Below are 24,353 nucleotides of genomic sequence, written 5' to 3'. Positions count from 1 at the left end.
AAGACATAACAATTCTTAATATATATGCACCAAACCAAGGAGCACCAAAATATATAAGACAGCTACTTATTGATCTTAAAACAAAAACTGACAAAAATACAATCATATTTGGGGACCTCAATACACTGCTGACGGCTCTTGATTGGTCATCCAAACAGAGAATCAACAAAGACATAGTGGCCTTAAACAAAACACTAGAGCACCTGGATATGATAGACATCTACAGGACATTTCATCCCAAAGTGACTGAGTATACAATTTTTCTCCAGTGTACATGGATCTTTCTCAAGAATTGACCATATGTTGGGCCAAAAAAACAACATCAGCAAATTCAAAAAAATCGAAGTTGTACCAAGCATATATTCTGATCATAAAGCCTTGAAACTAGAATTCAACTGCAAAAAAGAGGAAAAAAACCCCACAAAAATGTGGAAACTAAACAACATACTTTTAAAAAATGAATGGGTCAAAGAAGAAATAAGTGCAGAGATCAAAAGATATATACAGACAAATGAAAATGACAGTACAACATATCAGAATCTATGGGATGCAGGAAAAGTAGTGATAAGGGGAAGTTCATATCACTTCAGGCATATATGAACAAACAACAGAGAGCCCAAGTGAACCACTTAACTTCACACCTTAAGGAACTAGAAAAAGAAGAACAAAGAAAACCCAAAACCAGCCAAAGAAAGGAGATAATAAAAAACAGAGCAGAAATAAATGAAATAGAGAACAGAAAAACTATAGAGAAAATTAATAGAACAAGGAGCTGGTTCTTTGAAAAGATCAACAAAATTGACAAAGCCTTGGCAAGACTTACCAAGGAAAAAAGAGAAAGAACTCATATAAACAAAATCCAAAATGAAAGAGGAGAAATCACCACGGACACTGTGGACATACAAAGAAATATTGTAGAATACTATGAAAAATTATATGCCACTAAATTCAACAACCTAGAAGAAATGGATAAATTCCTAGAACAATACAACTTTCCTAGACTGAGTTAAGAAGAAACAGAAAGCCTAAACAGACCTATTAGTAGAGAAGAAATAGAAAACACCTTTAAAAACCTCCCCAAATATAAAAGTCCAGGCCCTGACGGCTATACCAGTGAATTTTATAAAACATTCAAAGAAGACTTGGTTCCTATTCTACTGAAAGTCTTCCAAAAAATTGAAGAAGAAGCAATACTTCCAAACACATTTTATGAGGCCAAGATAAACCTCATACCAAAACCAGGCAAGGATGGCACAAAAAGAGAAAACTACAGACCAATATCTCTAATGAATACAGATGCTAAAATACTAAACAAAATATTAGCAAATCAAATACAACAACATATTAAAAAAATAATACATGATGATCAAGTGGGATTCATCCCAGAATCTCAAGGATGGTTCAGCATACGTAAAACGGTTGACGTAATACACCATATCAACAAAACAAAGAACAAAAACCACATGATCTTATCAATAGAGGCAGAAAAGGCTTTCGATAAAATACAACACAATTTTATGTTTAAGACCCTCAACAAAATGGGTATAGAAGCGAAATAGCTCAACATGGTAAAGGCCATATATGATAAACCATCAACTAACATCATATTAAATGGCACAAAACTGAAGGCTTTTCCCCTTAAATCAGGAAGAAGACAAGGTTGTCCACTCTCTCCACTCTTACTTAATGTGGTACTAGAGGGTCTAGCCAGAGCAATCAGACAAGACAAAGAAATAAAAGGCATCCGTATCGGAAAAGAAGAAGTAAAGGTATCATTTTGCAGATGATATGATCCTATACATCGAAAACCCCAAAGAATCCACAAAAAGACTACTAGAAACAATAAGCCAATACAGTAAGGTCACAGGATACAAAATTAACATACAGAAGTCAATAGCCTTTCTATATGCCAACAATGAAACATTTGAGAACGAACTCAAAAGAATCATCCCCTTCACGATTGCACCAAAAAAAATAAATACTTAGGAATAAACATAACAAAGAATGTAAAGGTCTTATATAATGCAAACTATAAACCATTGTTATGGGAAATTGAAAAAGATATAATGAGATGGAAGAATATTCCTTGTTCTTGGTTAGGAAGAATAAATATAATCAAGATGGCCATATTACCCAAAGCAATATACAAATTTAATGCAATTCTCATCAAAATTCCAATGTCATTTTTTAAAGAAATGGAGCAAAATATCATCAGATTTATATGGAACTATAAAAACCCCCGAATAGCCAAAGCAATCCTAAAGAAAAAGAATGAAGCTGGGGGCATTACAATACCTGACTTCAAACTATATTATAGGGCCACGACCATCAAAACAGCATGGTATTGCTGTTTTGAGTGAAAAATAGGCAGTCAGAGCAATGGAACAGAATAGAAAACCCAGAAATAAAACCACATATATATAGTCAAATAATTTTTGATATAGGGGCCAAGAACACACAATAAAGAAAAGAAAGCCTCTTCAATAAATGGTGCTGCGAAAACTGGAAAGCCACATGCAAAAGAATGAAACTGGACTACAGTTTGTCCCCCTGTACTAAAATTAACTCAAAATGGATCAAAGATCTAAACATAAGATCTGAAACAATAAAGTACATAGAAAAAGACATAGGTACTAAACTCATGGACCTGAGTTTTAAAGAGCATTTTATGAATTTGACTCCAAAGGCAAGAGAAGTGAAGGCAAAATTTAATGAATGGGACTATATCAGACTAAGAAGTTTTTGCTCAGCAAGAGAAACTGATAACAAAATAAACAGATAGCCAACTAAATGGGAAATGACATTTTCAAACAAAAGCTCAGATAAATGCCTAATATCCAAAATATACAAAGAACTCATAAAACTCAACAACAAACAAACAATCCAATAAAAAAATGGGAAGAGGACATGAACAGACACTTCTCCCAGGAAGAAATACAAATGGCCAACAGATATATGAAAAGATGCTCATCTTCTTTAGTTATTAGGGAAATGCAAATCAAAACTGCAATGAGATACCACCTCACACCTGTTAGATTAGCTATTATTAACAAGACAGGTAATAGCAAATGTTGGAGAGGCTGTGGAGAAAAAGGAACCCTCATCCACTGTTGGTGGGAATGTAAAGTAGTACAACCATTATGGAAGAAAGTATGGTGGTTCCTCAAAAAACTGAAAATAGAATTAATTTATGACCCAGCAATCCCTCTACTGGGTATATACCCCCAAAACTCAGAAACATTGATACGTAAAGATACATGCAGCCCCATGTTCATTGCAGCATTGTTCACAGTGGCCAGGACATGGAAACAACCAAAAAGCCCGTGAATAGATGACTGGATAAAGAAGATGTGGCACATATACACTATGGAATACTACTCAGCCATAAGAAATGATGACATCGGATCATTTACAGCAAAATGGTGCGATCTTGATAACATTATATGAAGTGAAATAAGTAAATCAAGAAAAAAACAGGAACTGCATTATTCCATACGTAGGTGGGACATAAAAGTGAAACTAAGAGACATTGATAAGAGTGTGGTGATTACTGTGGGATGGGGGAGAGGGAGAGGGAAAGGGGGACTGGGAGGGGCACAAAGAAAACTAGATAGAAGGTGACAGAGGACAATCTGACTTTGGGTGATGGGTATGCAACATAATTAAATGACAGGATAACCTGGACATGTTATCTTTGAATATATGTATCCTGATTTATTGATGTCGCCCCATTAAAAAAATAAATTTATTAAAAAAAAGAATCTTGGTATATACATTTTAGAAATAACAGGATGCAGAACAGTAGAAATTGAATAATCTACTTGTTAAAAAGCTCTATAAAAGGAAAAATGCACTAAAAAAAACGGTCACTCTCAAGACTACTCATGAAGCTAACAACAAAATAAGGAGCAAACCAATAAAAGGCAGCTCCTTTTTTAAAAAAAGGTTCTTTAGCAAGTGTGTTTGGTAATGTGATCAGCATTCTGTTCTCTGTATTTTTTAGTCATATGTGTTTTCTTTTCATGTATAATAGCATTCAAAGCCAAAATCCTCTATGGATATTTAAAATTTCATTCCACCCTTGGATTTTTCATTTGTTTTTCCTCAGAAACATTTAACCTCATCACTAAGTCATTGTGAGCTTGAACGAGGGCTCTTCCTTCTCTCAGGCTCCCTGGAAGGGAGTAGGAGGTGCTCCATTTCATTTTTGTTCAGCCAAACAGAATATTGAAGCAGATCTGATTCCTCAGAAGTTGTTTGATTTCCATAAACTGTGTGTAAAACATCAGCTACCAATTAGCCTTCCTAATTTGCATCGTATCTGATCATGTGTTGCATAGGTTCTTACTGGTGTATTTGTAGCGATGTCATCAAGTTTATATGAAGTTGAAGCAAAAAGCATTCATTTTTAATTCATTTATCTAAAGGATACTTCAAGCAGTCTTAAGTATTGGCTCATTAGATTTTGTCACTATTTTAGAGCTTCTTTCCTCCCTGGCTGTCTCCGGGGCCAGGTCCTGCCAGGCCTTTCTCAAGGGCAGTCCTGTGACCACACGTGCATTCCTGTGGATCAACATGTCTTCAGGGAAAGTCCATGGCAGGCACTTCTGTTTGAGAGGCAGTGGGGTGCTGGCTGCTATCCTGAGCAGAGGTCTTTATGAGCTCAGCACTGTGCACACAACGTGTAGCCAGATCCCTTCACAACCATGCTCCGTGTGTGTGAGCTGAGTTGCACTACCTAGTTGTAAGCCTAGGGTACAGGATGTGTCACAGCAGATGTAGCGGTATCTGGAGGTGGACGTTCACCTGGTCAATGAGGGAGGCAGAGAAAGGCCTTCCAGCGGAAGGGAAGAGCCACACGCAGTTTGAGGTACACACCATGGCAGGGAGCAGTGACTCACCCAGTGTGCTGGAGGAAATGGATGCATGCGAGGTGGGTAGATGGTTTGAGGTGATGCCCTGCCCAGGAATTTGTGATTTCTTTCTGAGGCTGTGGACAGCCATTACGTTAGTATTACTTAAGTGATACTTTGTGTACTGTGATGAGCCACCTGGAATTAAATTCTAACATCCAGTGCTCAGACATGCTTCTGGTGGAACCCCCAACCTTACAGATGCCTCATTTCTCAGCAAAACTCGAAAACTGACTGGTCGTCTGTCCCCCAGGAGAGAGACCAGTGTGATTTCCTTCATTGCCTCTGGGAGCTCTGCATTAGTCATGCTTGATGACAGGGTGTAGGGAATTCCCGAGAGGACACTTTTCATGATTTCCAATAAAGGAATCAGTCTGTATGGTTGATTGCTCACCACTGTTGTCACATGCTGCCCATGTGAGGTGGTGTCCAGGTCTGAAGGCCAGGCGTTCTGGCAGGTGCTGTGTAGGGAATGGATGAAGGACAGTCAGGGTGTCAGTTAGAGTCATGAGAGCCGAAAGGGTGAAGGTTACAGGAGAGAAGAACCCGCACTTACAATGGAAAGCAAAGGGGTGCCCCTCCCCGCAGCTCACGTGAACTTGAACTTTTAGCAGTGGGACATCGCTCACTCATTTCACTTAGTGTTTGCTTGTATTTTTACTGTCGGGACTTAAACTAGGGATTCATTTTATGCACTGATATCAGGTTGTTGCCTTAATTTATAAAGTTGCACCTCATGAAATTCATAGATTATTTATCATATCCACAACTCACAGAAGACATCTATTTAGACATCTAGTGTATTCCTAGTGTGTTTTCCATTTTTCAGAGCAGTTATCTTTTCTGAACCTGTGGAGTAAAGTGGTCAGGGTTAATCCCTGAATCAAAATGGGGAAACATAGTCTCAGAAAGGGAAATTGACTCTCCCAAAGCCACAGTTTTGCTTGGGTGTGGAAATTGATGAAAGTGAGCAGGAGCTCCCACTTCAGCATCCAGACTGTGGTCGAAGGTTGTTCGCCAAAGATGCTACTGATTACCGAGACCTTTATGAAGTTTAGAAACAGTGGCATAGTGGATTGTGAAAGTCCTTATAATAGTGAAATGATCTGTCATTGCTTGACTTCCTCATTAGACTATGGACTTCTTGAGGTTAGGGATTATGTCCATTTAATGCTCAAGACCTCACAGGGTGCTTAGCATAGAGGAGACAATTAATGTTTATTCAAGTTTACTAGGTTCAAACCCTTGACTTACAGTTAATAGTTGTAAGACTTTAGTCAAGTTACTGAATTCCTCAGGTGTTTGCTGAACCACAAATGGGTTTCATATCACGTATGGCTTATTGTACACCTGAAAGAAATGATGTGAAAATACATCTAGCTCAATGCCTAGCTCACCAGAGTCACTAAATGTTGATTCTGTATCCATTTAAAATTTCTGTTATTTGTTAGTTGAGTTGTAATATAATTTCAGCAGCTGTATTTAAAGTCATTTAAGTAGTGCCCTGGCCGGTTGGCTCAGCGGTAGAGCATCGGCCTAGCGTGCGGAGGACCCGGGTTCGATTCCTGGCCAGGGCACACAGGAGAAGCACCCATTTGCTTCTCCACCCCTCTGCCGCACCTTCCTCTCTGTCTCTCTCTTCCCCTCCTGCAGCCAAGGCTCCATTGGAGCAAAGATGGCCTGGGCTCTGGGGATGGCTCCTTGGCCTCTGCCCCAGGTGCTAGAGTGGCTCTGGTCGCAACATGGCGACGCCCAGGATGGGCAGAGCATCGCCCCCTGGTGGGCAGAGCGTCGCCCCTTGGTGGGCGTGCCGGGTGGATCCCGGTCGGGCGCATGCGGGAGTCTGTTTGACTGTCTCTCCCTGTTTCCAGCTTCAGAAAAATGAAAATAAATAAATAAATAAAGTCATTTAAGTAGTAACATTGAACCTACTCACATGGCATCAAATACCTGATGTTTCACTTATTTAAAGTATAATTAGCCTTAATTCTTCAGTTTTGTTATAATACCAATAGACACTTAAGCCATCCAAAGACCAGTAATCAGTATTATTTCCTCCATGGTGGTGAGGGGCTCTTGAGTTTCGTTTAACAAGCATTTATAAGGAGCTCTTAGAGGTGTCTAGTCTTACGTTTCATTCTGCTCATCTTTTAGCTTTCCAGTATTGGCGGTATTGCCGTGAAAAGACCTACAATTAAAGGGATCTTAGTCTTCTGAACTCCATTTATCCTAATCCTATTTTTATATATATTAGTCGTTTTACTTCATTAATTTTATAAACAATTATTACTAATTATTAATAATAGTTAATGACAATTAAACTGAGCTTTGTCTGGGTAAAACCACAAACTTTGATCTATGACCATGAATACTCTAAGTAAATATGTTCTTTTAATGGGATAAACCAATTATGAGTAGAGCAGTGACTGTTAAAAGTGTTAATTTTACTAGATCTCTAAAGTAGCAATTAATATTTACTGATGACTTGAATAAATAAGGTCTATTTAACATTATTTCCAAGTGAATTTATATTTTTGAGATTATTTTGGTACAATAAAATTAAGATGGCTTTTTGAAAATATAAACATATTTAATAAATATGTTCAGGTTACCATACTCATCACCTGGGCATGCTGTTCCTTTATTTAGTGTTATTGCCCTGCTACTAACTATGCTTTCCATAGTTTGTAAAAATGGTCACACAGGTTCTGAAGAGCCAGTGAGGTAGGGCAGTGCACGTTATCCTCATTTTACAGATGAGAAAAGTAAGGCACAAAGAGTCGATTAATTATTAGCAGTGATATTGTAACTACTCTCCCTTAAATTTTTTTTTTCTTAAATGAGAAGTGAAGAGACAGAGAGACAGACTCCTGCACACGCTCCAACCAGGATCCAACCAGTAAGACCCATACCAGACAATGCTCTGTTCATCTAGGGCAGTTGCTCCATTGCTCAGCAACTGAGCTATTTTTAGTGCCTCAGGCAGAGAGGCTCCATGGAGCCATCCTCAGCACCTGGGGCTGATGTGCTTGAACCAATCAAGCCATGGCTGTGGGAGGGGAAGAAAGAGATAGAAAGAAATAATGGAGGGGGAGGATTGGAGAAGTAGATGGTTGCTTCTCCTGTGTGCCCTGACTGGGAATTGAACCTGGGACATCCACATGACAGGCCAACTGGCCAGGGCCAGTATTAGAAATTTTAAGCCCCTTATAATTAAAAACAAAGGCAAAGGAAAGCTCTTCAAAATAGTTACATTCGGTCATCAGGCAGCTGGTACAAATAATAGTCTAAGAATGCAAGAGCACTTTCAACTCTGTTTTCCTCTGTCTTGTTACTTGTTAATAATCTCATGTACCCATCACCAAATGGACTGTTCTCCTGTGCCTCATGCAGATATAGAGCCATCATCCATCTTTGGCTGCACTTCCTTCATGCAGCATGGGCAGTGGCAGCATTTTAACCAGATACACATGTGTTTATTACACAATCACACCCACTTTTTACCTGGTTGACCTGGTGGGAATGGAGGCTTGAGCCTCCCCTCTCCCCCGCTCCCTGTCTTTGTGCTGTGTGCAGCGTGTCCTTATGGAAGTGAAGGTCCTAGTATACACACGGGTTAGTATACACACGTATACAGTTGAGAAAATACTGTGCCTGCTAACAATGGCTAACACCTTCTAAGTCAGTGTGCAGTGCGCTGAGCGTTTTCAGTGTTAACTGTTAGTACTTTCTATCAAGGGTTACTCATTCTACATTGAATTTATGAATGTTGAAAGTACATACATGGCTTATTGATTTGATTTTCTGAAGAACAAGTCATTTGAGATAGGCTCATAAGAATCAATAAATCTATGTCACTGCTAATATTTTTATTTAAGTATCATTTTAAAGACTCTTCTGATTAAAATAACTCATGAAGTGATACTAAGTATCATTGATGAAGAGTGTGGTTTATTGGCCCAGACTGTTCTGCCTTTCCTGTCCTTTCATGGTAAACACTGAGGAACTGTTAGATTCAGGGAGTACTGACATGCTGGGGCTGCCAAGAGTGTACAAGGTCCCTGTGACACTGAGAACAAAGAGTTCAGCAACATCCTGCATTGAGTCAGAGACCCTTATCAGAAGTTTATGTTTGAAATTCTCCACTGAGTAATCCCCCCCCCCGTAACTGCGCACGACCTCCCTAGCCAATGACTAACAGCCACATCAGCTTCTGTATGATGCTTGCTCATCCTAGATAGCCACCCTATAAAAAGGAGCCATTTTAGAAGCTCAGAGCTGCAGTCCCTGCGCAGTTTGTTGGCTGCGCAGGTTTGGTTGGCTGCAGTGCTCCCTTGTGTGGGTTGCCTGCAGTCCCTGCACAGGTTTGGGGGGCTGCAGTGCTCCAGTCTCTTTGGAGGCGTGGGTTGCCTGCAGTCCCTGCGCAGGTTTGGGGGGCTGCAGTGTTCCCCTGTGTGGGTTACCTGCAGTCCCTGTGTAGGTCTGCAATAAAACTTATAAAATTTATTTTGAGTCTGCTGCGGCCTGTCTCGCCAGGATGTAACAGATGGAGGCCTCCAGTGAGATAGACCGTGTAAGACCCCTCCTCATGGAGTGGGTTGCAGCAGACATTGGTAGCTGGCCAGCCTCCGGCAGTTGCCGTTTGGAAACTGAATTTGGCTGATTTGAAACATTTGGAGTCTTGAGACTGTTTGGTAAGAAAGCTTCCTCTTTGAATATTTGGAAACAGAGCTCTGGTTAGAAAAGGGTGTAGTGGAGCAGGCGGGACGCCACCTGATTTCTCCCCACCCAGTCAGTTGGGGAACGCAGGACGCTGCCTTCTCCCTTTGGTTTTGGTTTAGAAGTTTTGTTTGTTTTGTGTGCATATTTGGTTTGTTTTTCTGCAACTAGAATGGCCAACTTAAGAGCAGACTGGCCAAACCAAGGATTGCTAGACCCATAGAAAACATAGAGAGTCTAGCGTACTATCACCAGCACCCACCTGCAGGCAGGTGGCATGGTCAGTATGCAGCCAGCATAGTAGCAGAGGTAGAGAAAGAAAAGGCAGCCAGGCTGCAGCTGGCTGCAGGAGAAGTGGCAGGCTCCCCTCACAGTTTCAGGCACTTGCCTCTCCCCCTTGGGCACCGGCTCAAGGGCTGAGCCACTGCTTAGTCAGGCAAAAGATAACAGTGCAGTAAGCTAGAGGTTATCATCACCTTGCTACAGCCCTCTGCCCTCCTCTGCTTTGGCTCGGGGGAATCCCCGCCTCCTATCTGGAGCCAGACCCGAGGAGAAGATTTAGGGAATACGGCCCCTTCTAAACCCACTGCTTTAGCCATAATAGAATTGTATAGTCTGTCAAGTACAAAGACTTCCTTTTTGTACCAAGGATCTGTTGTTGTATTCCCAATTTTGCTCTCTTAGTCAAGCCCCTCAGTAAGATCTTCTGAGCATGGCTTTTAAGGTCTATAACGACCAAGGAAATGACAGAAAAGGCAAATAAGGCCCAAAAGAAGTCAGGAAATACCAACTTTTGGCTCCAGCACCCTAAGGCGCTTCATAGCATGTTATCAAGGTCCTGCTCCAGAGTGGAAAGAAAGGTCATTGAACTGAAGCCTGCCAGGCTTCCCGGCCCCATCAAAGGACATGTCTGTGCTGTGGAAAGAGGGACATAAGAAGGTAAGCTGCCCCCTTGCTCCATGGAGGGAGGGTTCAGTCTCTTCTAGCCCTGCTCCAGCTACCTGTGACCTGACCTTGCCCAGCATGCTGGGAATTGCCACTGAAGGCCTAAGGACATGTTCAGGAGCCTAAGGTATTTCTTCCAAGTAGCAGATAAGCTAATAACACAAGGGCCATCTACTATGCCTTGCTTGAATATTTAAGTTTTATTTATCCCTCAAAGATCTCTACTGTGGGTATTGACAGTCTAGTTTTATTGCTTTATGTTTAGTATCTCCTTTATTTCTCTTATCTCAATGCCCCATGCCTATTATAGGCTGGGACCTGCTGCTAATTCTAGCTAGAAGCAGTAGTCACTAGGACTTAAACTCTAACTGCAAAATGTAGAAATGTAACACCCTTTCCCTAAGTACTTACAGGTTTTATAGGTTACTCAGCAAACTGTTCAAAGACTGTCCAAGAGGCACTTCTAGCAGTACACCTCCCAAGGACTGACTCCTACCTAGACGGGTCCAGACACCATGAACCTGACCACTCCCACTACTGCCAAGATAGAAGGCATACCCGCCTGGGTCCACCGCAGCCAGCTGAAGCTTGCAGTCCCAGCAGAGACACCTTTGTAGACAGTGAAGACTGACCCTGCCAACCCTTGTAAGCTTACCCTGAGAAGGACAGCATGCCCTGCTTCAGCCACAAACCAGAAGTTAACTGGTCCACACATGGAGACTTTGGGGAGGGAGGGAAACTAAGGTAAAGGAAAGCCAAGTAAGTCATCTTAAGGTTTGATTCATGTACTGCTATGAGTCATACAGAAAGGGGGTGTAAGTCCCTTGGCTGAGAGAGAAGCTACAAGGTAAATAAAAGTTATGTATGTGCTCATAGCTACCACTATAGAATAATGTGTGAATATTGGTCATGTGTCCAATAGGCTACTTAGGAAAAGGACACCTCCAAAAAGCAATCTTTAAAAGAGGATTACTTAGTACTAACTTAGTCTTTGCTGAAGGTTAAGGTTTTTAGGAATTAAGAGTTCTAATAAATTAGAAAGGAATTGTATGGTTTTGATAACAGAAGGTATAAGGTGTAGAGGTACTTTTGAAAAGAAAAGGAAAAGCAAGTTGTTATGAAGGCCAGTTATTCCTGGATAAGAAAGTGCATAAAAGTTGAAGGTTTATGTAAGTTGCAGAAGGTTTGTGTAAGTTGCAGAAGGTTTGTGTAAGTTGCAGAAGGTTTGTGCAAGTTGTAAGAAGTTAGTACAGAGAAGAAAAATGCAAGGCAGAAAGAAATTAGTCCGTAAAGCTTGTAGTACTAAGGGCACACTATCAGCGTGCCAGCACATACTAGGGAGGACCCTTGACCTAATTAGCTTATAGCTACAGCTAAAGTTGAAAATTCTCATGAGCCCCAGCCTTATACCATTCTCCCCACTGATGAAGAATCAAGGATTTGATTTATGCCCAAAAGAGATGGGGGAATGTTAGATTCAGGGAGTACTGACATGCTGGGGCTGCCAAGAGTGTACAAGGTCCCTGTGACACTGAGAACAAAGAGTTCAGCAACATTCTGCATTGAGTCAGAGACCCTTATCAGAAGTTTATGTTTGAAATTCTCCACTGAGTAATACCCCCCCCCCCCGTAACTGCGCACGACCTCCCTAGCCAATGACTAACAGCCACATCAGCTTCTGTATGATGCTTGCTCATCCTAGATAGCCACCCTATAAAAAGGAGCCATTTTAGAAGCTCAGAGCTGCAGTCCCTGTGCAGGTTTGGGGGGCTGCAGTCCCTGCGCAGTTTGTTGGCTGCGCAGGTTTGGTTGGCTGCAGTGCTCCCTTGTGTGGGTTGCCTGCAGTCCCTGCACAGGTTTGGGGGGCTGCAGTGCTCCAGTCTCTTCGGAGGCGTGGGTTGCCTGCAGTCCCTGCGCAGGTTTGGGGGGCTGCAGTGTTCCCCTGTGCAGGTCTGCAATAAAACTTATAAAATTTACTTTGAGTCTGCTGCGGCCTGTCTCGCCAGGATGTAACAGAACGGACTTATCAGCCATGTAATAAGATTTGAAACAACATGCATTTAGCACATGAACTTGCCACAGGACTGATTTGTGCACCTGGTGATTTTAGTTTGGTCACCAGATATTGTATCTTACAGGCTCACAGGGTAACCAGTACAATGATTTCATGTACTTTTTTTTAATGTTTACATTAGTTTTCAAAATGGTTTTGCTTCCTAACCCTTCCATTATATGAAGCCTGTCACTTTGAAAGTCACAGACTGCAGTCTGGTAAGTCCATCAGCTTGTCATTATCACCATTCACACTTTTAGTTAAAGTAAACACATGATCATCTCAAGGTGTTCTTTATTAACCCAGAATATTTCCAGTCTGAAAATTTATTATTATTTTTAATTACATAAGTATATTCATTCACTTGCCAATCAACTTTTTTTTGGTCATTATGCTTTCTAAACTAATTTAGTTTCCAGAACATACACTCATACATTGAACATTTTTTTCACTGATACTTTTTGCTTTTCAAATCAACTTGCATTTGTGTAGTACTGGTTTTTTGTTTGTGTTTTTGCTTTCGAGTAGCTTGTGTTCAAGATACATTTAAGTTAAAATATAGGTAGAATATCTGAGCCCTTTCTGCAATGCCATCCTTGCGCCACTAATATATTTCCCTTTTAATGATGCAGAGTATGCAGACATAACTTAAACTTTGTAATAGATGCTGAAATCATTTATATACACACTTTTCAAAAAAAAATAGCACAAGAAGAAAGAAAACAAAAGTTTACATCTTCAGGTTGTTTCTAAAATGTTACTACACCAATGCTGCCACATTTTAACAAAGAGAAATCTAAGTTTTAATATGCAAATATTCTTTTCTGACAATGAAACTATGCATCTATCTGCCAAGCACATGGTCTTACAAGCTTCAGATAGAGGAGAGGCTGTGAGTTCTGACTGCTTGTGGTTCAGAAGGATGCTGGACCAACATGCAAGTGTGGTGGAGGTGGGGACAGAGAGGAGTGACACGCTCGCTAGGATGGTTGATAATGTCTGGACTTTTCTGCAGGAGAAAAGGTTCTTCAGGATGACGAGTTCACCTGTGACCTCTTCCGCTTCCTGCAACTGCTGTGCGAGGGACATAACTCAGGTTTGTGAGACCTGAGGCTGGATGATGGTACCAAGGAATAAGTGTTTTGAAGCCAGTAATGACAGAGGCCTGTTGTTCCAATGGTGGTTCATCCCTGCAGTGAGCCAGCAGCTGCTGAGCATCACCCTGCATGTGGGAACTGGTGCTGTGACATCTTACATGCTGCATTGCTGCTTCAGAGTCCTTTGTAGCCATTTCACTAATTCTCATCAGTTCTTAGTTGGAGAGAACAGCTGGCAGTGAAGAAAGACACAGATTGGAGAGCTATCTGTAGAGAGACGTGCAGCTTTGTGTCCTTCTTGCCTTCTCTGTAAAGGCAGAGGGTCCCACAGCATCCCTTGGTGCATGTGTGCCCACGCACTGGCACTGATTCTGGATTCAGCTCTGCCACCTGCTGAGTCCGGGAGGGCGGGGCTAGATGGGAATTTCATCTGTTTCCCCATCACTGGGCGCAGATGTCAGGAAGAAGGGATTACTGAATATTCTAATTCCTGTATCCTGAAAGATGGAAATCCATTCACATTCCCCGTGTCAGCAGCTTCTTAGACAAAAAATGAATATTTATGTTCGGTGAAGCACCCAGATATGTTCATGTGGTGGTCATTCATTTTTAGTGGAAAATATGAATTACTTCATATTGAAATTACTCTTAGCCACAGTGATTTTGCTGGAGACCTCATTTGCTATTGGAGTTATTTGAATAAAAAGTCATTTTAAACTTTGGAATGAACTTTAGTAACATCTTTTGGTCTTATTCAGATTTTCAGAACTATCTGAGAACCCAGACTGGCAACAACACAACTGTCAACATCATCATCTCCACCGTGGACTACCTGCTGAGGGTGCAGGTGGGCTGCCCTTGTATCAGTGACAAATCACAGGGCTACTCAGCTGAAATAACGTGGCAGATTAATATGTTAAACTGACATGTCTTAGTGTGTTTATTTTATTGTTTATTTATTGATTTTTAGAGACAGAGGGAAAGGGAAAGAGACAGAGACAGAGAGAAACATTGATTTGTTGTTTCAGTTATTCATGCCGTCATTGGTTGATTGGTTGACTGTTCCCCTGACCAATGATTGAACACACAAGCTCAGCATGTTGGGATGACACTCCAACCAACTGAGCTACCTGGCCAGAGTCTTAATGTGTTTTTGATTTATGACTACTCAGAATTTATCGGATGTTTTTCCATTGGTTGGTCTTTCATCATCTTCAGTGAAATGGCCATCCTGTCTCTCTGTCTGAGCCTGGCTCATTGTTTCCTTTCTGTGAGTGAGGGCTTTTCCCCCCTACATTTTTTAGCTTGATGCAGTTTAGATTTCATTTTCTCTTTTTGTTAATTCAGCGAGAGGAGGGGAGGCAGATAGGTGCTGGCGAGGATGTGGAGAAAGGGGAACCCTCCTGCACTGCTGATGGGAATGCAGATTGGTACAGCCACTGTGGAAAACAGTATAGAGATTCCTCAAAACACTAGAAATGGAACTTCCCATTGACCCAGCAATCCCACTTATAGGAATATATCCCAAGGACACCATATCACCGACTGAAAAGAAGAAATGCACCCCCATGTTTATGGCAGTATTGTTCACAATAGCGAAGATCTGGAAAAAGCCCAAGTGTCCGTCAGTGGACGAGTGGATTAAAAAGCTGTGGTACATATATACAATGGAATACTATGGGGCTATGAAGAAGAAGGAAATCTTACCTTTTGCAACAATATGGAGGGACCTGGAAACTATTATGTTGAGTGAAATAAGCCAGGCAGAGAAAGAAAAATATCATATGACCTTACTCATTTGAGGAATCCAAGGAATAATGAGAGCTGAGGAAGAGAATTGAGACAGAGGAGGGATCAAAGGGACCAGAGGAAAAGAGGACAGAGGGAAAGGGGATGATAGGATGGGATAAACCTGAAGGGAAGGGGGGAGGGTGCTGTAGGGTGGGGGAAAAAGAGATGTTGAGGGGAATAGGGGAGAGGGGGGATGCATTCGGGGTGACCCTAGAATCTATGTAAACACAATTAATTAAATTTTAAAAAGTTATAAGAAAAAAAAGAAGAAAGACTCTTGCATACACCCTGACTGGGATCCAACCAGCAAGCCCACTAGAGGGCAATGTTCTGCCCATCAGGGGTGTTGTTCTGCCCATCAAGGGTGTTGTTCCATTGCTCAGCAACCGAGCTCTTTTTAGCGCTTGAGGCAGAGGCCATGGAGTCATCCTCAGCACCCAGGACCAAGTCACTCCAGTTGAGCCATGACTGCAGGAGGCAGGGGAAAGAGAAGGGAGAGGGGAAGCGGTGAAGAAGCAGATGGGTGCTTCTCTTATGTGCCCTGACTGAGAATTGAACCCAGAACAACCACACGCCGGGCCTCCACTCTACCACTGAGCCAACTGGCCTGAGCCCATTTTCTTTTTGTAAAGCACATGCCATGCTCCTTCTGCTCTGGATAGATAAACAGGGGAAGAATATTGAAAATGCTCGCAGGGATGGGAAAGAAGGGCTTTCAAATGACCTTAATATTTCAGTTTAATAACATCACGTCAGATCTTTTCAGCTGTCTTATATTTGAATTAATTTCAAAATTCAGCTTAAGGCTTCATCAATTAAAAATATGTCTGATATTGTAGAAATCTTTTACATGTTAATCAGGCTGAGTCTTCAGGTGGAGACCTCCTAATTAAAGAGAGCCTATAGAACGATTTCTCATTTTATTTGTAAGGAAGCCAGAATTGTCCTTCAAAAAGCTGTACAGATTTTCAGCTTTTCCCTTAATCGTTGAGTACAAGAAAACACAACAATTTAACTTACAGCTTTATCAGGGGAAACCAGCTTAATGGAAAAACATGTATTTCTGAAGCAATATCTACATTAAGAAGAGTTATTGAAAACATATTTGTGATTTTTTAAAAAATCATATCTAAAAACCCAAATGCAGTTTACACACTGGACTAAATTGCATTATTCACTTAGCAGACTAAAACTCCTTCAAAATATGAATTATTGTTGAAAACATTCTGTCTGGAAAGATGGGTCATGTTTAGGTGTTTGTTCATAGTTGTCAGCCTTCGTCGGTGGTCCTGCCCGTGTCCTTGGGCAGCCATAGGAGCAGGGACACCTGGAGCTCTCAGCGAGGACTCAGCCTTGTGGAAGAAACAGAGGCCAGATGTCTCTAACCCAAAAAATGTTCTGCCATGATCTGTCTAATTTATGAGCTCACATAGTAAAACATCAAATTGCTGGAGGGATAAATATACATTAATCTTATCAATCTTATGGTTGTAATGTTCGGGGTCATCAGAGACAGGAAGTCATTTTTAAAGCTAAGTTTTCTGCTTCTTCTCTCCAGTTGTTACTTATATCTAGGGAGGACATTGCCATATTGCATGTTCAGGAAAATCATTGGGAATTGTATTTATTTCACAGATATTTTGTTCACTTCCCAATCTGTTATGTAAAATGTCTCTATTCATAATTTTTATTATGGAGTCCAAAACTGGACAGGTCAGCAACATCTTCAGAATGTGCCTTATCCTTATGGCCTCTCTTTTCCAGGAATCGATCAGTGACTTCTATTGATATTACTCTGGAAAAGACGTTATTGACGGACAAGGTCAGCGGAACTTCTCCAAAGCAATACAAGTAGCAAAGCAAGTCTTTTAACACTCTCACGGAGTATATTCAGGTAAACCTTCACACTTTTCTGCTCTTTGAAGAAAGTGAGTAAGAGGAATCAGCTAAGATAGCCTGGAATTCCATGGGAAAGTGCAATATGCCAAAAGTATTTTCCTGCCATTGTCCTATTTCTGATTGATCTCGTCCATAGAACCTTAGTAGTGATGACAATTTAAAGATTAGGTTGAGATGTGAATTCATAGGGGGTGAACTTGGCAGACTGAGGTGTCATGGACTTCTTGGTGGTGTGGACCATGTTGTTGACTTTCTGTTTGCTGCAGGGCCTGGGGTCTAAATTAAGCTCTCGGTGAATTTAAGGGAAAGAAGACATGAAACCATCCTTCACAGTATTCCAGTGAAAGTGAGGGAGAAGTTTCATGGAAACTTTATATAAAAAAAGAAACTAGTGTTTAACAACCTCGTTTTAGTGTGTGTGTGTGTGTGTGTGTGTGTGTGTGTGTGTGTGTATAATTATATAATCACATATGTTATATTATAGGTAAAATTCCAAATACTTTGAGGACTATACCTGTTTTTTTAACATTGGTTTGTTTTAGATTCTCTTTAGGCTAAACTTGTCTTAAGATTTTGAAGAGATTTTATAAAATTCTGGTGTTTTCAACCGGTAAAACTTAGCTGTTGCCCAGAAGGCTGGCCTGTCCTCCTTCCTTGCTGTCTTCTGTCCTGCGGACAGTGTTGCTCTGACTCGGCATGCTGCTGGCTTGGCAGTGCCACTCACTGCTCGGGGCAGACAGGAGGAACTGTGTAGTTTGCTTCCTCAGACTGAACATAACCTTGTAGGGAAAGTTGTGTAAAAGTAACAGATTGTATCCCCAGAAAGTTGTGTAAAAGTAACAGATTGCAGCACCACCTACGTATAAAATGCCATATAATAATGCCATTTTATACGTTCTGTAGGGTGATTAAATGGAAGAGGGACTCGGTGATGGTGTAGGCTGGGGAAGTAAACCAATTGTCCCCACCTCCTCCAGGCTCGTCCCCTCCTTTGTGTTCCTTTCCTGCCTTGCGGCCATCTCACTTTTCATCTCATCTTACTTAATCTCATTTTATTTTATTTTATTTATTTTTTTAGGTGAGAGGAGGGGAGATAGTAAGGTAGACTTTCATATGCACCCTGATCGGGATCCACCCAGCAACCCCATCTGGGTTGAGTACCAAGCTGCTTTTAGCACCTGAGGCTGTCATGCTCAGACCAACCGAGCCATCCTCCGCACCCAGGGACCATGCTGGAACCAGTTGAGCCACTGGTTGCGGGAGGGGAAGAGGGAGAGAAGGAAGAGAGGGAGGCAGAGAGAAGCAGATGGTCACTTCTCCTGTGTGCCCTGACTGGGAATTGAACCTGGAAAATCCATATGCCACTGGCCAGGGCCCCATCTCACTTTTTCTATTCTCTCTCTGCACAACAAAGAGGATCCTAATTTTATCATGTCTAAATGGAAAAGCCACACATGATAATTCCAATAACTTTTCTTTAAATCAAATCAAAGTGAGTTTTAAATCAGTTTCAGTTCACTCTTGTTCCTATTTTCTTATCTCCTCGAGCTCCATTATTGCCTTAATATTCTTATCTGTGTCTAGAAACATATTCACATTCAATAGGAGCTGTCCTGATTAAATAAGACTAACTGGTGACATTAACAAGCCAGTGAATTTTACAGAAACAGGAAAATGGTTTCTATATAATAAATGAAATTTAAATGCCTTTTCAGCTAAGAGTAGGTATTTCTTGGCTCATAATATAACTCAGATTCCTGAATTTATATAAAATTAGAAGCATCCATTAATCATTTTCTATGTGCAAAATTATTTTAACTTGTTTATAAGGACATTCAAGGAATAATATGTAAAAGAGCATGGCTTATTAAGGCTTATTTATTTTGTAAGTTCTTATTCCTCATTTATATGGCATTTTATATAAAGTAATCATTTCTGAAATACATATTTTAACAAAACTTATTTTGGAATAATTTTAGCTGTGCAGAAAAGTTACAAAGGCCAGTAAAAGAGCTTCCATACATGACTCGCCCTGCTTTTTCTAACACTGACATTTATATAACACGGTCAGCATACTGTATTTAGTGAATCAGCAGTAAATTAGTACTGGCCTGGACTTGAAAACAGGGAAATCCTGAAGGTCAATTGGTCTGAAACCAGAGTGATTATAACACCTGGACAGGACTGTGAAGTCACTGTAGTCCATTGGATGGACTGAATTTACTCACCTCTAAGTCAAAGCACCCTGATTCCTTCTCAGCACAGTGTTCAGATGTCCCTGCAGACTGTTTCTTCTGGCCTTCCAATAGATCTTGTGTACTGGCCACCCCCGGATAAATAAAATTCCTTCAGTCCCTTTATCACAAGCAGATTCTCATTTCAGTGGTAGTACAGTAGAACAATCACTTTCCTCTTGTCCAGCTTAAAAACTGCCCTTGCCCTGAACCTGACTTAGTGATGGAGAGGCCCCAGGGGGAGGAACAAGGAAGAGGGGAGGGTTGGAGGGCTGCAGTGTGACTGGGTCTTCTCTTCCAGCCCCCACAGGGTCTGCTCTTCCTTCCCTCGTCCAGTCAGCCTCAGGCTTCCTCAGGTCACACCTGTGGAAGGGAGGGCGAGTCAGGGAGGAGAGGTCTCCTTCCAGGGCACCTGAAAGTCAGGACCGCCCCCTTAGACCTGCCTTCTCACTGCCTCCAAGGCCTGGAAATGCCCCTTGTTCTGCTCAGCTTCAAATTATTGCACAGACTCTGAATTTGGTGGCCCACTGCCTTGGACCCACACCAGCTTTTCAGACAGTCCTGTAGGGCACTGTTTGGGCAGGGTAATTCCCCCCTCGGTAGCTGTAAGGCTGGTGGCTGTGGCCATGCAGGTTCACATTGGATTCCGGTAGATGGTAAAGGAACTCTGAAGCCAGAGGATGGTGGGCCATTCTGTTCATCAGTCTCGCAATGGCAGATGGGCACACAGGCAGGGCAAACCGTTTCTCCCCCCCCCCCTCTCTCTCCCAGGGCTCCCAAGCAAAACAAGTTGGGGAAAAAGCCCCTTCTCCAGCAAACAATAGCAGAAAACGGCCCCTCCCAATGGTGACAGGCAGTCCACAATCTACAATCTGCCATTCTGAGGGCAAGCACATGCAGCCTTACATAGACTATACACACGTGGTGCTGCCTTGTGCTCATGTACTAGTCAGGCAAAGGACAAGCGAGCAAGCCTAACACACTTGTCTGCCTAACAGTAGCCCATATAAGAAACACCTTTTTTTGTTACTGTCTTTCACACGTTCTAATACTAGACCTTATGTACCTAACTTGGTGGGTCCCCCAGATGCCTCCACTGCCCATGGTGTCAAGGACTGGAAAAGCAGCCCCCTCTCCCACTGCGGCAGGGGTGGGGGTTGCGGCACGGAGAATTCTCTCCAGCATCTCCCCCTGCAACCTCAGCTCATTTATGTCCTTGGAGGGGAAGATCTGCTCAGACTCCCGTTCACCTTGGCATTACTGTCCTGTGTTCCCAGCTGGAAGGCCTTGGCAGAAGCTGAGAAAGGACAAAGTCCTAGTTCAGCAGCTCATCAGTGCCTGCAATGCTGTCATCTCCTCCAGTCACCGTTTCTAGTCATCTCTGAAATGTCTGTGCTCTCTCTATTTGAAACTTATTATGAGTCATGTGTCTACCGACTCTAGAGGAATGTATAAATTGGAAATTAAGAACTGTGTTGTATATCTGCTTTGTTTGTTTAAATAAAATCCTTGTTGTTTATTTGTCTAGTAGTTGATGTGGATGTGCTTACAAAATTTAGAAGTGATATAATTTTTCCTTGGGTAATATAAGTAGAAATTGTCTCCGTGCAAACCGGCAGGCTGCAGCAGTCTCTACGCTACATACACATCGCTTCTGAAGTGTATAGGCTTAGAGAGCAGTTAGGATACGATTGTCTTGGATTCTGGGTTTATAAGGGTAATGACTAATGGTTGACGTAAGAAACGTCCACACTTGTAGTAGAAAAACTTTATAGGAGATTACCTGAGCCAAGTTGATGACACATGCTGAGAGATCTCAAATGCGCTGGAGGATGACCATCTGCAGTTTCTTTGAAGCACTTGGAATTAAGGAGGGAGCGTACGGAAGATGAGGATGTGGAGGCAGGAGAAAGCAAGTCGGGTTGGACTACAGGAGAGTTGACAAGGGTCTGTGCTCTTCTGAGTGGTCTGGAAAAGAGGGTCACTCCTGGCATTGCAAAGGTGTGTTGACCTACATGGAAGAACAATGGGCTTGCCTAAGGCCAAGATTCACCTGCTACCAAAGAAGCTATAGGCTGAGTGTGACTGCCCCCCAGGACCTGCCCAGTTAGGGATTTATGATCAGATCTCCCTGTGAGGTTACTTTCTGACACCAAAGTTTTTAGCTTTGTTAACAGAATTCCCCCTTTCTTTTTCATCCACACTAATTGTTAATGTTTTAAAATGCCAATGGTAAAATAATGTTATTGGGAAAGCATTGGAGAGGATTTTTTTCTCCAGGTTACTATACTGCTCTCAAAAAGTAGGGGATATTTTATAGCTTCATATTCATTTTGAAATATCCGCTACTTTTCGTGAGCAGTTTATTTAGCAATGAGAAGTGTTGCTCTCTCATTTTAAACACAGTCTCAGATTCTTTTCATACAAGGTAATAAATGCTGATTGATTCAACTTAACAGCCCTTCCCCTTCTCTAAATAGGAGAAACCAAAGCCAGACAAAAATGAAATAATTTACCATTTTTTGTTTGTTTTATTATTTATACAGAAACAGAACATGAAAATCCTTACAAACTTTTGAGATGTATTATATTAAACATTTCAAAGACAAGTTTGCTTTTCTCCTAAGGCTACCATTATCTTTTATTTGGGTTCTCTCTTTTCAGATAACATGTCAGTGATATGTTAATTTTGCCTCTGCTGTTGTGGAACTTCTTTTGGCAAGTAAGTTATCAGAAATGATTGTGTCGATCTGTGTCCCCGCAGGGTCCTTGCACTGGGAACCAGCAGAGCTTGGCCCACAGCCGGCTCTGGGACGCAGTGGTGGGTTTCCTCCACGTATTTGCCCACATGCAGATGAAGCTGTCTCAGGTAAAGTAATCACCTTCCCCCATCCTAACAAGGCGGGGGATGGTGATTATTGGCAAATTAAGCATGCTTTCTTTGACTGTTATCTTTTTTAGATTGCTTAAATTGATTAATTTATTGATTGATTTTTAGAGAAAAAGGGAGGGGAGGAAGGGAAAGAGAAAGAGAGAGAGAGAGAGAGAGAGAGAGAGAGAGAGAACAAGATCTGATTCTGGTTTCTGTGTGTGCCTTGACTGGGGATCAAACCAGCAAGCTCTGAAGCTCTGAGTTAGTTGGGATGACATTTACCTACTGAGCTGTCTGGCCAGGGCTTAGATTACTTCCTTATATATCTTTTACTCTACATTAAAAAACATTTTGTTAAGTAAAAGAATTTTATGTAAGCTAAAAACAAATGGGAGTTATTATTCAAACTTGAGAACAGAAAGATATTAAAGCATTGACTATATGGAGAAATAAGAGTGTAGTCCACCAACATTCAACATGTTACGATCCCTCGTAGACCCTCTTCTCCATGACTACTCACTGGGAGCTCCTCCTCCCTGAAGATAAGTGGAAAAAATCTGACATCTGCTCCAAGTCCCTTGTTGAAGGGAGAGGATTTTCTTATGGGATCTAAGCAAACAGCTGTTCTTGATAGATGGAATTTGCACACTAACAGGAATGTTAACTTGCTACAAGTCAAAGAAAGAAAAGAAGCTTTGGCAACTTGTTGGCTCAGCAGTAGAGCCTGGCGTGTGGAAGTCCTGTGTTCGATATCCGGTCAGGACACACGGGAGAAGTGATCTTCTGCTTCTCTTCCACTCCTTCTCCCCTCACCTTTATCTCTTTCTCTCACTCTTCCCGTCCTACAGCCATGGCTCAGTTGGAGGGAGCTGGCCCCGAGCGGGCACTGAGGATGGCTCCATGGCCTCTGCCTCAGGCACTAAAATAGCTCCATTGCCTAGCAGCAGAGCAGTGGCCCAGACAGGCAGAACATTGCCCTGTAGTGGGAGCTTGCCAGGTGGATCCTGGTTGGGCACATACTGGTCTGTCTCTGCCTCCCCACCTCTCATTTAATAAAAAAAAAAAAAAGGAAAAGAAAAAAACAGAAAAGAAAAGTAGCCATAAGGATAAGCCAATAAAGACAGATTGTCTGCCATGATTTAATATTAATACCCCATGAGCCTGGGCCTGCTGCCTCCTCCCTGAGGCTCCTTTCCTCTGCTAATGAGGCCCCTCCCACCTGCCCCACCTACAGTAGGAACACATGTCAGAGGTAACCACAGCTGGGCACTGGTTCAAGTGGTCGGTCAGAAAAACCACCTACTGCAGCACCTAAGAGTCCAGTGTGAACTGAACTCCACTCTGATTTGTACAGAGGGGCCTAGGGAGTGAGGGTGTAGGGAGGGAAGTGAACAGGGGCCCAGTGGAGTCATGGGACTGAAAAATTGCCAAGGGTTGGTCAGTGCAAATGCCATGAGGCCTCCTGTGTCTGCCATGGCAGTTGTAGAAGTTAGGCTCCTGCCCTCCCATGGAGACTGAGGGACAGAGGCCATCCCAGGGAGGTGGCCTTGAGCTGTTAGAAACTGGGAGTAGAAGTTTGTTCAGTCTTTATAGATCGCCATCAAGCAGAAGGCTGGCTGGACTAGACCAAGGAGAGAACTTTGCCAGTATCTAGTCACGTACTCCCAAGACAGCTCTCATTCTGATGTATTTCCACTTTCTGTTAACACCCAGTGCTACGCAGAACTGCTTATAGTTTCTATGCTTGGTCAGGGTCACACAGTTTAGAAAGAGAACATCTCATTCTTCCAGCACTGCAAAAAATGTAGCTTCATGTGTGGCAAATCTCAG

The 24,353-nt window shown here is 42.0% G+C and overlaps 1 protein-coding gene across 1 annotated transcript in view; it reads left to right on the top strand.

Annotated features, from left to right (window-relative positions):
- The window catches only part of LOC136388187 (ryanodine receptor 2-like), a 195,594-nt gene that overhangs the window by 113,314 nt on the left and 57,927 nt on the right, over positions 1-24,353 (top strand). The window contains 5 exon segments of the mRNA XM_066360153.1: positions 13,646-13,726; positions 14,486-14,574; positions 17,283-17,384; positions 17,386-17,412; positions 22,416-22,520. Of these exon segments, the coding sequence (XP_066216250.1) occupies positions 13,646-13,726; positions 14,486-14,574; positions 17,283-17,384; positions 17,386-17,412; positions 22,416-22,520 (404 nt within the window).

This window comes from Saccopteryx leptura, chromosome 1 (assembly GCF_036850995.1).
Source record: "Saccopteryx leptura isolate mSacLep1 chromosome 1, mSacLep1_pri_phased_curated, whole genome shotgun sequence".
In the NCBI taxonomy this organism is placed as follows: domain Eukaryota; kingdom Metazoa; phylum Chordata; class Mammalia; order Chiroptera; family Emballonuridae; genus Saccopteryx; species Saccopteryx leptura.
The sequence above is the reverse complement of the archived record's forward strand: the minus strand, read 5'-3'. Positions and strand labels throughout refer to the sequence as shown.